This window comes from Colletotrichum tamarilloi (assembly GCF_030869305.1).
Source record: "Colletotrichum tamarilloi strain Tom-12 chromosome Unknown Scaffold_161.1, whole genome shotgun sequence".
NCBI lineage: Eukaryota > Fungi > Ascomycota > Sordariomycetes > Glomerellales > Glomerellaceae > Colletotrichum > Colletotrichum tamarilloi.
In genome coordinates this window covers 1-14,879 of record NW_026849544.1, presented here as the reverse complement: position 1 = coordinate 14,879, position 14,879 = coordinate 1, and the positions used below count along the sequence as shown (strand labels likewise).

Sequence of the window (14,879 nt, the reverse complement as noted above, 5' to 3'; positions counted from 1 at the left end):
TACAGGATTTTATACATTAGTCTGAAAACTAGCATCCGTACCTTTGACATTCCAACATCCACCCGGTTATTCACGTCCCTTCCTTTCAGTGACGATCCATAGACCCAGGACGACCACCTGAACCTCTCATGTCGTGTGACATTTCAATGTCGACCTGATATGTGTACTGCGCGTGAATGCCACCCTTTTGGTCACTCGGCAGCAAATCCCCCTTATCCGAGTCGCCGTCCTGGAGGCGTTCCCAGGTCTCGTCCCCTCTGCCGTGCACCGTAGCCAGGCTGAAGCCCACGTCGGTCGGGTTGCGGAATCGGTCGCGGCTCCTGGGCTCGAGCGGCTTGCTTCCGATGGTGAATAGACCCGTTTTGGTCCCGCTCCCGCTCGGGTTCGTCTTTTCCGACGTGCCGCGAGTTCGCGCGATGAAACGGCGTAGCGAGGGGACCGATGAGGCGATGCAGCCGATTCCGGTCTCGATGTTGGAGCAGAGCATCGTGTGGGCGACCCAGACTGGAAAGGGCCCTGGTCAGTTTTTCCATGACGCAATGGATTTGATACTTGGGAACCGGAAGAAGGGGAGTGCTTTACTCACATTGAAGGTCTGTCTGGCCTTTGAATTTGTTGACATAGGGGATACGGACCATGGTGATGATAGATGCCCTGGAGCTGCGTTAGTCTTGATGTCGTGGTCTGCTTTCCTGCAATGGTCAAACTTACACCGAGGCAAAGGACAACAGACCAAAGACCTGGAGTTTCGTCTGCGTCTTCATCTGCGTGCCCCAGAGAATGATAGCAGGCACAACAACCAAAGCCAGATCCGTCACAATAGCCGAACTCGTCGCAACGTGGCCGATGGCGATGAGGACATCAACAGAGCTGCACGTTCCCTCGCCACTGAGAATCATCGTGGGCGTCCAGATGGCCTCGACCGGCTGACAGTATAACAGCGTTCCGATAAAGGTGATCATGAAAGAAGCCCACGTGACGCCGAGCAGGACCCAGACCGTGATGCGCAGAGCATTGTTCGTCGTGATGATTCGTTGGATGGTGAGGCAGACGGATGACTTGACGAGGGCGAGGGCGACGACGTATATCAAGATCCAGATGATGTAGATCTTGAGGGCCTCTGAGAACATCCACATGTTGAGCTTTTCTTGCAACGTGCCCAACCCGACGAGGCAGCCGTATATCGTCAGTCCCACGCTTGGTACGTAAACCACCTTTTCACAGGGCAGATTAGCGAAGCTATCCGGTTTCTTCGAAATTGTAAGAGTGGCATACCGTTCCCGCGAGCATCAGTCCATCGTCTAGGCCAAATGTGCCCTCAACGAGGCGCACGCTCGTTCGTACGCCGACACATATCACCGATATGACGAGGAAGACGGATGATATGATGATGATGGCTAGTGGCAGGTGCTCCGGCTCGAGGATTCGTAGATCGGGGTCGACATTCGTTGACAAGGACATATTGGGCGACACGTGGTCTTTGATCAAATCCTTTCTTTTCGTTAAGAAGCAATCCACCCTCACGCCACGGTTTTCGAATGTGGTGTTGACAACAAAAAGTAGGCACTCCCCGAGTTATAAACCTCCGGGTAGAACCCTCTTCGGGGCTTCAAGTGCCGCAGCCGCAGCCTGCAGATCTATACTACTAATGCAGGGGAGCAGGATGGGCCGCTTGGGAACTAAATTCAGTTCCGGTAGTAGGAGGCGGCGTAGCAGTGGTAGTCTTGGGTCTTGGACTGCTCGAAAAGATCAGAACCGGGGATCATGTTCCTGGTTTCCATGGATGCAACCCCAGATATTAACATTTGGGGGGCGCTACTTTGACACTTTGACACTTCGAGAACTGTCATAGACCTCGTAGATGCTCATAGGCTTGCCACTGGTCAAGAAAACCTGATGCAACCAACAGGGACCGCCTTCCAACAAGAAGGGGGCCATAGACCCATGGGCCATGGCAACCGGATGGCCTGGAAGAGGAAAAAAGTCAAGAAGCAGTTCTCGAACTGGGTCTTATTTGCCCACTTTCCCGTCGCCAATGATCACTAATGAAGGAACCGGTCTTCAGGCCGAGAAGGCCCGGGTTGGTTGGAATTGGGGGCCGCTAGCAAAGGCGGCACAACGCTCAGGGGTCCGTTGCAAGAGGATGAGCATCCACCGCTCAAGGACTCCACAGCACTAGGCGAAAGACATCACCAACGTCCGAAGAGAAGCGTCGAAAAAGTTGCATGGAAGGATGGGCTTGACAGTCGACCAATGACGGGATCTGACATGTCGCATGGCAGAACGGCGCTAGTTGAAGCAGCGAAATCCTCTGCCACGATCGTTTTTGGGGGTTGAAACATGTCGATCACTACGACGTCGAAGGGGGCCACAATTGGGATCATCGCCGGCCACAGTAAGTATTCTACGATGGAATTATGGGAGCCGTTGTTGGACGGTCATCTCGTACGAGGATAAGACGAGCCGTTCTGCCGCTTTCGGGTTCCAAGATGTGATATGCCCAGTTCTGATCTGACCGGTCAACGCCCCCGGTTGTGAAAAGCTCGAAAGAAAGGGACAACCAACCCGAGCCGTCCCGAATAGGTTTATTCGTTCATCCTGGGGCACACATGCACGGGGGTTTCTATGCGTAGCGAGACGAGGGCATCCACTCTAGTATGCATGTTTTTGGAATAGTTGAGATTAAGAAATAAACTAAGACGGCCGGGAACGCGGCACCTGTGATAATTAAGTCTAACCATGGGAAACAATCTAAGACTGTTAGACTATCGTCACCCGCACGCCATTCGACCCCGGCTTAGTCACGGGAATGAACATGTCGTGATCGTAAGCAACGTCCTCGTCCGTCGTCTCATACAGACGCATCTTGGGTAGAACACGCAGAGCAAGCGCCGTCAAGCACAAGTTGAGCTCACACAAGGCAAGGCTGTTCAAAAACAAGTCAGCAAACACGGTTCCCACCAAGTCAAGAAGATTTCAACTCACTTCATGCCTAAGCAAGATCTGCTGCCCTTGGAAAAGGCAAGCATACCCTTCTCAACATCCTTTCGGCGTTGGTTGTTCTCGTCCAGCCAGCGCTCGGGAATAAACTGATACGAGTCGGGGAACACAGTCTCGTCATGGTGCGTGATCACAGCAGACATGCCAACAGCGTAGCCAGCAGGAATGACATACTCGACAGGCTTCTTGTTGAACTCGCCGCGGTAGACCAGGTTCTCCTCAGTAGGCACACGAGCAGTACGCGCAGAGACACCGTACGAAAGGCGAAGGCCCTCCTGGAGGACAGCACCCAGATAAGGCAGGTTCTCGAGACTCGTCCAGCCGGGGAGGTGCTTGGGGTCGTCGACGACGGCCTTCAGCTCGTCCTGGAGCTTCTTGAGCAGATGGGGCTTGGTGAGGAGGTGGTACGTGATGACGCCCAGGGCCCAGCTGGTGGTCTCGGTTCCCGCGCCCACAACGGCGGCCGCCTCGTCGGCTAGGCGCTGTGGGTTCTTCTCGAGCAGCTCCAGGTCTGACTCCAGGAGGGACCCGAAGACTGTGGGGCGCTCGTGCCGGATGCCGGCGTCGAGCTCGGCTTTGGTGTGCTTCACCTTGTTGGGAATATCAATCTTGAGCGTGCGGATGAGCAGGGCAATGTCGGCAGGTAAGTAATCCACAAGCCTTTTGAGAGTTAGCATTTTCCACTGCGTCCCGGAATTGTAGATGGGCTCAAGAAGCAAACATACCACTCTCCAAGAACGGCAAAGGACTTGGTCCAGGGAAAGAAACGGAAGACAAAGACAGGTCTCAGGATGGAGGCAGTCGGCTCCCGAAAGTTGGGGTACCAGCCGTCTTGTCTGAGGAAACCGAAGCTCTCACCGAAGCAATATCCGGAGATGGCGTCAGAGGTGAAGCAGCTGTAAGCCATTGTCACGTCGAAAGCCTCCCGCTGAGAAAGCAGCTTGTCGCAAAGCTTCTGGACCAGATCGTGAACGTCGCCTTCGAGGCGCGCAATATTGCCGCGAGAGAAGAACTTGGCCAGGGGGATGCGACGAACGCGATGCGAATCATGGTTCACGGTTCCGAAGCCAGACTCGCCCAAGCTAGACAACAAATGTTTGATAAGCACTACTGCTCCTAGGCGTTCTCATCTACGTATGAAGTACTCACGCAGAACCGTTAATCTGGTGGACAGGCTTGTCGCGCTTGCGACCACTGACGGCGTAGATATCATCTGAAAAGTTGACGTCGTTGCAGTGTACTTCGTGAGGGCTGATGCGGACGATGGGGCCTTTGCGACAACATTAGATTTCGTCTTGAGTTTCCCGAAGAGTGCAGCTAGACTTACCATACTGCTCGTGCATGCGGCTAATCTCCCTGGTGTAGCGACCGAAAAGAATGACATCGTAGTAAAATTCGGGGATGTATGTGGCTGCAGACAGTTTAGGTCCGGGAATGTGGCTCAAAGGATGCAAAGGCGAGATGTTGTAGAGCGCCTTTGCAACCTGGTACAGCAGCCATAGGCCGGCAAGACCGAGCACGGTACGGGCCGAGAGGTACGACGAGGAGACGTCGAGGGGCGACGACGTAGTCTCAATGGTTGACATTGTGTTATTCCTGATTCGCCAGGGAACGGGAACTTGGGAAGGATGAGAAGGAAGCTTTCAATCACGGAATCCAGAGAGCAGAGGAGAAGGGCATTCTTCTTCGTCTCTTCTCTCACATCTCCCAAGACTTGCGCCATGGTAGAATGTGTGGAGAGTCCGGGGTGGGATGAAGATAGTCAAAGGGGCGGTCCACACGTTCTGCATTTGACCTACACCCGAAAAAGCCAGAGCACCGAAGTTTACAACGTTGGAGACATGGGTGGGTGGCATGAGCGATCAACGGGACGCGCAGGCAAGAAAACCTCGAAGAACGGCAGATGTCTCTTAGTTGTCGGTGTAGGTTCCTCATACGTGAAGGGTAAGGCGAATTGGGCTCGGAAAACTGATCATGGGCGTTTTAGGCAATCCGAATGGATGGTCTGACATTCGCACGGCAGCAATCCATTGTCTGTTCGCGCTGCAACGACACACGCAATCCCTGAATTAGGGTGCAACGGCTTTTTTCGGTGGCTCAAACTTGAACCAAAGTTGCCTAACTCGGAGATGTCAAACGGCCCGCTAAGGGGGGAGGGGGAGCTGGCTACATGGAGATTTTCTTTTCTGGGCCCGGCCAGTTGGTTGGTTGAAGAATGAGGATCCCTGAAGATTGCGGCCATGGGAAACCCTCCTTTTCTATCCCCTTGTTCAAGTTGTGGGACCCCGGACTTCTTTCGGCCATATGAAAGCCCCTAATTACGTTGCAGCCAGCGTCATTCGGTACACGTGTAGATGGGCGCGGGGAGTCGTATTCAGTGCCCGCTCAGTCTCTGGAAAGGGAATGGAAATCATGAGTGATGGAGCCTCTGGGCAGGCCGGAGTTTCGGACAACGCACCGAGTGAGTTGAGCCGACAATCATGCTCGATCGGCCTGCGGGGCCGGGTATCCACCCCGGGGCACTGCCGTACCCGGCGCCGGCTGCCTGCCAAAATTCCGTTGAACACCGTGCTTACCACTTCGGTGGTGCCACAGTTCGGTATTTGAGGCGCTACATGAATTATCTGGCAATTTGGAGCAATCATAATTAGAGGCAACGAAATGGAAGGCTCTATAGTGGTGGAAGTGAGTTCTTTTCCACTTGTGGATGGTCTTCTGTTCAGATGAGGATCTTCGATTTCTATGAAGGCCACTAAAGATTTCTTGCAGTCCAAAAAAGAACATGTAACTACCTCACTGAATGCTTCACTCCGCAAATATTGAAAGGGGCACCCTGCACCGGACTGCTCTTGATGATGGTGATGATGATGATGATGATTGAAGAATGTTCGCGACCTTAACAGTACTTGGTGTCACCAGGAGGAGCGCACTTGCAGGCCGGTCCATCAGCTGCTTGCCAAGGAACGCAGCACTATGTAGTCAATGATTAGCATCAATTCATAGCCTTTTAAAAGTGTTAATGATGAACGTACCCAGCTACCGGCGCATTCGCCAGCGCCACCGCAGTTGGCCTTCCAGCAGTTGATTTGCCTGACGAAGATGGCAGAGGCCGCCTCGCCGACCGGATTTGCCAAGGCGAGGGGAGCCGATACGAGGAGGATGAGGTTTGCGAGAGTGATGGGCTGCATGTTGGGCGAAGTGGTGCGTGAGAGTGAGGCTTGGTGGCGAACTGTGGCTAATGATGGTAATGCAATGACGAGGAGAAAAAGAAGTAGAATTGTAGAGGACATTGTCGATATCTTATACTTGTAGGGCAGAATGTGAAATCCTCGATTGACTCAAGATGCCAGTTGAAATACAGGGCTAGCAGATGATCACATTGCTGTGTTGGTCAGGATTCTGATGATGTCGTTTGGCACCAGCCATTGTTAGAAAGATTTGGAATCAGTTCCTGATACCATGAGGTCCAGTATTTCGTTTTAAGAAGCTTTACAAGCCACCGAGAACTCCGCATTGCAAAGACGGTCATGGCTTGGCGGATTGTAGGTTGCGAGTGTAGCATTTTGGTGCATTCTGGCCTCTACTGAGGATGTATAGGGTGAGGATTTAGCATCAAAGAATTCCGCCAAGTCCGTCGCTTCGGGTAGGCCCCAACTGACAATAACAGTAACGTATGGGTATCTGCTCATCGATGCCAAGCATACCTGGAAGGGAAGCTGGGCGTGAGATTCAAGCACAAAGCACACTGGCTGAGGCATGGAGGTGGTGAAATAAAGGTACCAGGCGTTCTCTACCTAAAAAGCAGATAGCCGAGCTCTTCCTAGATACGAAGACTGACACGCCTTTAGGCTGTTTTTATCCAGAGTCCCCGGCTTATTGAGCTCAAATTTCGGAATTCATCAAGTCTTCGAGGCATGAGGAGAATGACGGGCTGTAGTGATGCAAAGCTATGACTCGCGAAGTTTATAAATCTAAGAAGGCCTCCTGGATTTCACTATCGTGGCGGAATCCACTTCCTAAATCAGCTAGTATTACCGCTCAACAAAGCACAGATCTATGTTGTGTGGCGAGTTTAATCTGCCAAGGTAGTCGTATTGAAGCAGGGTGATCTTTGGCATCCCGTTGAGACCAATCGACTACCTCACCGAGAAGGCTTGCTGCTCTCTGAGAATCTCAGTCAATGATGCCGTTGGATTTGGACTTCATAGGCATCAGGCTCGCAAGGCAGACAGAGGATGGCATGCATGCATTCTAGAGACTCAGCAAGCTCGTCTAGTGGTCGCAATCACGGCTCAGAATCATGATAATGACATTGATGCTGGCTATACCATGGAAAATGACAGCTGCACAGGGCATATAGACCCGCGGAAGCATTCTTATCTCGATCCAAGTATCAATGGGAACATCCCTAGGATAGGACTTTCTGGCGGGAACATTGGTTTGAGCTAGACTTGGTAAATAATCTGAAAACTCAATGCCACAGCGAGTATCTAGTCGCCTGGATATCTACAGACTAATTGAGTACAGCACCTTGCATATGTGCAGTTACGCGGACCCTCGAATCCCATCTTCATTCCATTATCGACATTGGTGTCATGTCTTCGGGAACAGGGCCAGGGATATCCGGCCGATTGCGGAAGATGGCGAAGCACACCTCGGCGATGTCCTTGGCCATAGCCGGACTAGCCGCATCGATCTCCGCTCCGCTGTGTCCCATCCTCACAAGCTTGGCTTTCGCCGATACCATGTTGGCGATGATGAAAGCCTTCCCTACAAAGTCTTGCGTCGCGAGCCTCCTTTCGGCAATGAGGGCGTAGCGGTCGATAATATCTATGATCCGGTCTCGAAGCTCGGCGATTAACGTCCAGGGCTTGTTGTCAGTGATGGACACTTCTAGCTGAAAACAGAGGAACAACACGGCTTGTAGGGCCACTGTACGAAACAGAGATCCGGAGGTCCTCATCATGTTCACCAGTCCACCCACGTCATATGCTTTGGCCAGTTTGTTGGGAGGATCAATGGTCTCGAGGATGGAGATGGCGGTGCTGACGCACAAGGTGTGCGAGAACGCCAACGTGGAGCTTCGTTGAATGCCAAATGGTAAGTGAAGAGCAAGTAATGACCTCTGACAAAGAATGGCTGAGAAACATAGAGCAAATTTTCCCCGGTCAGGAGAGCTGTCTGCTAGCAGCGGATGTGCTGCAGCTTCAAATGTCTCCTGCAACTTTGAAGCCTCGTCGTATTTCGTGGAGCATCTGATGTCATTGAGAAAGTTGGCGATACGCATACGCGTTCTCAGAGTCAAAATCAAGTAGCCCACAGGTGACGAGTCACCTCCGGCGACGCTGCCACCTGATCTTGGAGGTGTTGGTAACGACATATCCCAGTCGTCAGGCCCTATCGTTGTCAAAACCCCCTCATTCATTGAGCTTTGTAAATCTAGCTCCAGGATCGTGTACCAGAGATTTTGTTGAGTCTCTAGCTCGTCCTTTGTAAGGCGGTCTCCTGTGACTGAGGGATCGCGATGCAGGCCTGCCACCATGGCGTTCCGCGTCAGCATACCCGATGAGGACCAAGTAGCGGTAGAATCCAGGCTGTAGACCTGTCTCATGATGTCAATCAAGCAGCATGCTTGGAGAGTGCTGACATCGCAAGGGTTCGAACGAAGGGCGACGCCCTGCCACGCTAGGATGAGATGCCACCACCCCTCAATCTTGGTGTCCGGCAATCGGCCGCTGTTGATGTCTAGAGTACCATTTCCAATGGCTATGACCAGCAAGATTTGTATGCAGTCGGAAATGGGCACGCTCTCAGGCTTTTCCCAAAATCGCAAGACCTGATCTTGAAAAATTGGCTTTTGTAAGAGCGCAAAGACGGAGCCAAAAGTGTCGAAATATCGCTGGACTAGAAACTCCGTTGTGCTCCTTGGTGGAAACTCTTCAAACATGGATAGTTGGGGCCCCTGGGTCTCTCCGAGAAAGAGGGTTCGGCGCTGGTACAACGAAGTCTTGAGCTCATTGAAAGTTGTAAACTGGCCGCCAGGTAAAGAGAACCCGGCTCGGCCCATGAGAGCCATGATATGCTGGAACTATAATAATTGTCAATGGAGAAAAAGCGATGGCGTTGAGTTTTGTCATACCTTTGGGAAAAGCCAGTGGTTGCTACTACGCCCGTACCACGTTCTTCTCGAATTGAGTTTGCTCGGCTTTACGGTCGGGGCCCCGGCGTTCTCGGACATACCCAGCGCGTCTGCGTTCCCATCAAGCAAGCCCTCTTGGGCCCCAGGAGTCGGTGAATCCGCGTCATCGTCTCTTACGCTTCTGTCTCGAGACTCGGAAGCTGAAGCGCTGCGATTCACAGCAGGCAATATGCTTTCGGGTCTTGCATCTGCCTGATCGTCGGAGTGGCCCGGTGTATGCCTGACGTCGGGACCTCGTTCCCTATCCGTGGATGCTTGCTGCCGCTGCTGCTGCTCACGGGGCGATCGCTTCGGTGCGCTGCCGTGGACCGGTCTCACGTACGTGCATTTCAGCGGGGGATTGTTCTTTGAGCACCGGTCGCAGGGCCGCTGCTTATTGCATTTCAGTTTTCGGCGATGACATTCGAGACAGACGAGCATCGGCCGCTCCCTTCGGCGCCGGCGCGTGAGCACCGGCGTATCTTCCATTTGTTGGGCGTCGGACATAGTAGTCGAGTGTTTGCCCCGGGTGAAGTGGGTACAATAACTAGCATTCACAGTCGGCAGATGGCTGCAGATGGGAATATGAACGTTTGGCAGTGAAGAGCAAGATTGTTTGTTGTTTGGGATCGCCGGAGATTTGAGGTTGACTGAGTTCAGTCTCTCTCTTCGATCACCGACGGTATTTGAACTGATCCCCACCCGTAAAGCCGAGCACTCGACTTTGGTTTGCCTTACTAACCGGACTTAAAGGTGGGGAAGGTCGACAAAGCGTGTGTTACACGCAGCTATCATCGAACTCTGCAGATATGCCCCCAGTACTTTTAGATACGAATCGACTGAAAAGAGAGATACTAGGTCTGTTCTGAATTCTTATAAAGTCTTCAGAATGGTAGCGGAGGTTGTAGCCCGGCTGTTCGCGTTCTTGAGCCCATTGACTGACATCTCTATTACACTATGGGGGTACAGGATGACCTCCCCAACGTCGTCGACTGGACTGATGAATACGATTTTGGCAATCCTCGGAACTTCTCCCCAGGTAAGAAGTGGGGAACAACAGTTCACTACGGTCTTGTTACCTTCATTGTCACTTTTGCCAGTTCAATTTTCAGTAGTGCAACTGAAGTGACGAGCCAGTCATTCGGGGTGTCAAAAGATGTCATGCATTTAGCAACAGCACTCAATGTTTTGGTAAGTAGAGCTATGCTATGGTAGATTCGATACGACTGACAGTGGATAGGGCTTTGCATTCGGACCCCTGGTTTTTGGACCGCTCTCCGAGTTGTACGGTCGCAAGACTCCCCTGCTACTGGGACTCCTCGTCTTCTGCGTTTTCAACATACCAGTTGCAGTCGCAACAAACGTCGAGACGATATTGATATGCAGATTCATTATCGGTTTCGGAGGCGCGGCTCCTTTGGCCATCGTCGGCGGCGCACTCGTTGACCTCTTCCTTCCCATTGAAAGAGGCATCGCGGTCTGCATTTTTGCTGGCGCAACGTTCATGGGCTCCATCTTCGGGCCAATAGTCGGTGGCTTTGTCACCGAATCGTATTTGGGATGGCGATGGACGGCTTGGTTAACACTCATTCCCGGTGCTGTGCTGTGGGCGATTCTCTTGCTGTTCATCCCGGAGACATACGGCCCAGTCATACTCAAAAGAAGAGCTCGGGAGCTCCGTTTCGCAACTGGCAATTGGGCACTCCATGCTGCCGTCGAGGAGCATCGGTTGGAATTGAGCGACATCGCACAGAAGTATCTCGTCAGACCTATCGCCATGCTCTGCCGCGAGCCCATCTTGGCCCTCGTGACAGTCTATATGTCGCTCATTTACGGTATTTTATACCTCTTCTTCGAGGCTTACCCGTTCTCTTTCTCCGCCAAACGCGGTTGGAGTCTAGGCGTAGGAGCCCTTCCGTTCCTAAGCCTTGGGTTCGGTATTGTTCTTGGAGGAGCGGTCGTGTTACTACACCTCAAACTCCGGTACGCAAAGATATACAAAGCGGATGGGAAGGTGCCGCCAGAAGAACGCCTCATTCCAATGATTTTCGGTGCTGTTTCACTACCAATAGGCATGTTGTGGTTCGCCTGGACAAGCGATCCAGACATTCATTGGGCCCCCCAAGTCCTTGCAGGCGTTCCCACTGGGATAGGAATCATGACCATCTTCATACAAGGGTTGGTGTACATAATCGACACATATGCTCAACTCTCGAATAGCGCCATTGCGGCCAACGTATTTCTGAGAAGCTGGGTTGGTGCTGGTTTTACCATGTTCGCGACCGGCATGTACAGCAAATTGGGTAAGCTTGATCTTCATTCTACTTGAAAAACCTGAGCCACTTGCTCACTGAAATGGCAGGCGTTGCGTGGGCATCATCGCTACTTGCCTTCATCTGCGTTTCTTTGATACCAGTCCCAGTTTTGTTTCTCAAGTATGGTAAAGTCATCAGGAAGAGAAGTCGGTATGCTCCGTTTACAGACTAAAGCATTCGTAAGCCACTGTTAGAACAATGAGGTTGAGATAAAGGAAATCTATCAACACATACAAGTGATGAAGCTCTGTGCGAACAGTGCCGTGTCCTGCGGAGTTAAGTGCCCCCGGATTCAGTCGAAGCCCTGTATATAAACATACCGGTAGATTCAAAAAGGCTTATAGAGGATGAGCTCATAGGCCGACTCATGACTACTTAAGAGGTGAACGTAGGTTCCTGACTTAAAGTTCTTTTCGTTCCTGCGCGGAGGGGCTCTGCGGCGGGGTTCCTTACTCGGTAAGTTGTCAGCAGCACGTAATACGACCATTGCGCTTAATCTTAAACACGCCTAGACCCTTGATTCAACCGATTTGAATACATGATGCTCTTTAATTCTGTCTAGTCGGATGACACTTCCTACCATAAGTAGACGGCTCCTTCCATGCCACTTGGTGATTCATTTACGTTGCGTGAAACTACCTCACGAAGAAGATGTCTACATGTACAGAACTTTGACCATATGCACTCACTTAGACACAGAATTGGCATCCTTTCAGCTATTCAGATCTATGTCAATTGCTCGAACTACAGAGTCACAGATGAAATTGCTACATTGTGCTGATCAGTGTCTGGTGACCCCTTGCTTGGCCCTTGTCTTGAGTAATGCCACACACAATCGGAAAATCAAGTCGGGTATATTTGACATTCTGAGATTGACAGCTTTTCACATAATTAATGCTACGTATCGAGTAAATTTCCATGCTCATGCTGACAGTTCCTAGAGGAGGGATTGCGGTGAGATATGAGACTCGGGCACACAACAAAAGTGCGAGTATTCGCAAATTACAGATACATCGACCGCTTAGACCACATCTCCGGTAGCAAGACTTGCGGGTTTTCTTCCTCATTGCGGTCATTCACAGTCTCGCAGGCACCTTTAAGACCGAGTCCGATAGAACAAGGATTGAATCCAGCGGCGGACCCGGCGTATTCTTCGGTCTCGGATAAGAGGACGCGAAGCGTGGAATCCGTGGGGCTTCCGGCCCACTTCCCATAAACGTTAATTATAGCATTGACAACGATACCATAGCAACCAGTCTTCGTCGATTACACAGTAAGGGTTATGAGTATAGGCGTTGAGCACGCAATCATTTCAAGCTAAGTTGCAATCTTAGAGCCAGTATATACACTATAAGAACCCACGGGGATTTCGACGATCTGGATCAGCCCAAAATCGGCCGACGCTACATTTCCTTAATCCTGGTGTTGGTCAAGCGGCACCATAGCGCATATCCGTCATTACGGAGCAGCCCGGCCCAACCTTGGCCAAGAACTCTTCGTATATTAGAGTTATCTTGTGGGACCCTATCGCGGGCTTTTGAATACGGTGTAGGGGTTGCAGTCCAAAGGATTTAATGTATTTTGGGTTCCCGCCTGACTCGGGCTTCATTGTAGAAATGATACGATCGGACTTTCATGTGTTCTCCGCAACTCGCAGAAGATTTCTAAGAAAGCCGAACATAGACTTCCAAACCCGGCGTACAAGTCATCATCTAAGCCTGTACATAAAAGACTGAATACTTCCCATGACGAAGCCTATCTCTTTTGGATCACTCACAACGAACATTACCTCTTTCAACTCAATTGCAAAGCCAAAACCTCTCTCCAAGACTTAACTTAGTCCAACCTACGCAACTCTCAAGATGCAGTTCTCCAGCCTTTTCGTCGCCGCTGTCGCTCTGGTCCTTCCGGCCGCTGTTAGCGTAAGTCGATTTCTCTGTGCTCAAATCCAACCCATGCCCTATTTCATTTACTAATGCTTTACTTCAGGCTGGCTACTGCCAAGGCACTACCTGCATTGACAGCATTCAGAACTTCGAGTGCCCCAAGCAGTGCCCCAAGGACGGCACCTGCGCGCTCAACGTCGCTTGCTTCTAAGGAATGGGTCAATCGTGGAAAGGCAGCATTCCAAAATATTGAGAGCTTGTAAAATATCCTCGGCGAGGAAAAGTCACTTTTACACCCATCATGAAATTACAAATATCTATATGTTCTGCTTCAAGTCACGCAGTGAAGTGTATGCTTGCTTGGCTGTACCTCAATGTCTAGTCGTACCTTATTCGATATGCACATAAACGGCGCTGTGTCTTTGGTTACTTACTTGTCTAGTGCAAATCGTTAATTTCGGCAAGGTTTAGTCATATTTCCCAGGCTGATTTCTAATCATATGGTTTGAGATGTTGACGGTCTAGCCGCTGCAATCCGTGTCTCGCACAGCGTGGGTTTTCTGATCTCCACTGAAGGGTCAATTCAGCAACATGCCTAACGATGGGGGCCGGCCAGGAATCAAGCCCGGAAATAATATCTCAATCTACTTAAAGTTTTCGCTTTCTATGCTGAACGAAGGAAAACGTTCTATACGCCGCTCGGCTTCTATAGACAGTTGACTACGAACAGAGAGACAAGCAGCTGTTCTTGTGCTTCCTTTTCGTTCCTGCAAAACACGTATCCGCGGTTTGTATTATGTTTCGTAGTGCAATAGATATTAGTTTCTGTAACTTTTGCGAGACTAAGATAGCGGCAGAGGATGGCATTTTCCCGAAGATTCCTGTCGCCTTCGAATATCTTCTTCGTTCAAAAGGTGAAGCCAGGCTCTAGATTCTCATAGATATCTTCAGGGCTTCGCTCAGCAAGACCCCGTATCGTTATAACTAATCAGTCCTGCACGCACTCTCCAAAAACTCAACCAAGTGATAAGTAATGAGCAAGTACTATTAGTAATGGAACTGTGGGTAAGTAGGCTTAGAGAGTCATTCACAATAGTCGCACACATCCTCAATCTTTTAGGAATCTCCTGCTCACAGATGTCTGACCGAAGTGCTTGACACAATATGGCAGTTGTATCGATATGATCTAACGCTAAATCAAGGGTATCTTGTGGCCAATGGCCGACTACTATCCTCCCATACCTTTTAGAAGTTATTCTCCTTCTCCATAGCCGTCTTAACAGCCTCTCCTCGTAAGTCAACATACCCACTTCCTGGCACCCCCCTGTTTCTGGCACCCACAAAAACGCGAAAATCCACCACAACCCAATGCCCACCCCCAACCTCCTTTTATCACAACATTTTCAATTCGCGTCCAAATGGGCTCATCTTTTGCACATGTCTTCTTCTATATATAATGCCTCAATATACCGAAGATCAGCTTCGTCAGGCTCTCGAGGA

The 14,879-nt window shown here is 50.9% G+C and overlaps 6 protein-coding genes across 6 annotated transcripts; 2 read left to right on the top strand and 4 right to left on the bottom strand.

The window, feature by feature from the left end:
- Window positions 1-85: 85 nt before the first annotated feature.
- On the bottom strand, window positions 86-1,461 carry CTAM01_15405 (uncharacterized protein; the record flags this gene model as incomplete). Its single annotated transcript, XM_060531402.1, has 4 exons — window positions 86-504; window positions 587-654; window positions 712-1,214; window positions 1,276-1,461. The coding sequence occupies 4 exons, from the start codon at window positions 1,459-1,461 to the stop codon at window positions 86-88; spliced, it is 1,176 nt and encodes a 391-aa protein (XP_060374004.1).
- A 1,299-nt stretch (window positions 1,462-2,760) lies between these two features.
- Window positions 2,761-4,586, bottom strand: CTAM01_15404 (cytochrome P450; the record flags this gene model as incomplete). The annotated part of the gene is made up of 5 exons (XM_060531401.1): window positions 2,761-2,926; window positions 2,986-3,660; window positions 3,726-4,082; window positions 4,150-4,270; window positions 4,328-4,586. 5 exons carry the CDS (start codon window positions 4,584-4,586, stop codon window positions 2,761-2,763), a joined length of 1,578 nt encoding a protein of 525 aa, XP_060374003.1.
- Window positions 4,587-5,896: 1,310 nt separating this feature from the next.
- CTAM01_15403 (uncharacterized protein) lies at window positions 5,897-6,188 on the bottom strand (the record flags this gene model as incomplete). The annotated part of the gene is made up of 2 exons (XM_060531400.1): window positions 5,897-5,971; window positions 6,033-6,188. The coding sequence occupies 2 exons, from the start codon at window positions 6,186-6,188 to the stop codon at window positions 5,897-5,899; spliced, it is 231 nt and encodes a 76-aa protein (XP_060374002.1).
- Window positions 6,189-7,490: 1,302 nt separating this feature from the next.
- Window positions 7,491-9,685, bottom strand: CTAM01_15402 (fungal specific transcription factor; the record flags this gene model as incomplete). The annotated part of the gene is made up of 3 exons (XM_060531399.1): window positions 7,491-7,506; window positions 7,587-9,088; window positions 9,140-9,685. The coding sequence occupies 3 exons, from the start codon at window positions 9,683-9,685 to the stop codon at window positions 7,491-7,493; spliced, it is 2,064 nt and encodes a 687-aa protein (XP_060374001.1).
- A 450-nt stretch (window positions 9,686-10,135) lies between these two features.
- CTAM01_15401 (uncharacterized protein) lies at window positions 10,136-11,665 on the top strand (the record flags this gene model as incomplete). Its single annotated transcript, XM_060531398.1, has 3 exons — window positions 10,136-10,369; window positions 10,419-11,481; window positions 11,541-11,665. 3 exons carry the CDS (start codon window positions 10,136-10,138, stop codon window positions 11,663-11,665), a joined length of 1,422 nt encoding a protein of 473 aa, XP_060374000.1.
- Window positions 11,666-13,355: 1,690 nt separating this feature from the next.
- Window positions 13,356-13,590, top strand: CTAM01_15400 (uncharacterized protein; the record flags this gene model as incomplete). Its single annotated transcript, XM_060531397.1, has 2 exons — window positions 13,356-13,415; window positions 13,483-13,590. The coding sequence occupies 2 exons, from the start codon at window positions 13,356-13,358 to the stop codon at window positions 13,588-13,590; spliced, it is 168 nt and encodes a 55-aa protein (XP_060373999.1).
- Window positions 13,591-14,879: the final 1,289 nt, after the last annotated feature.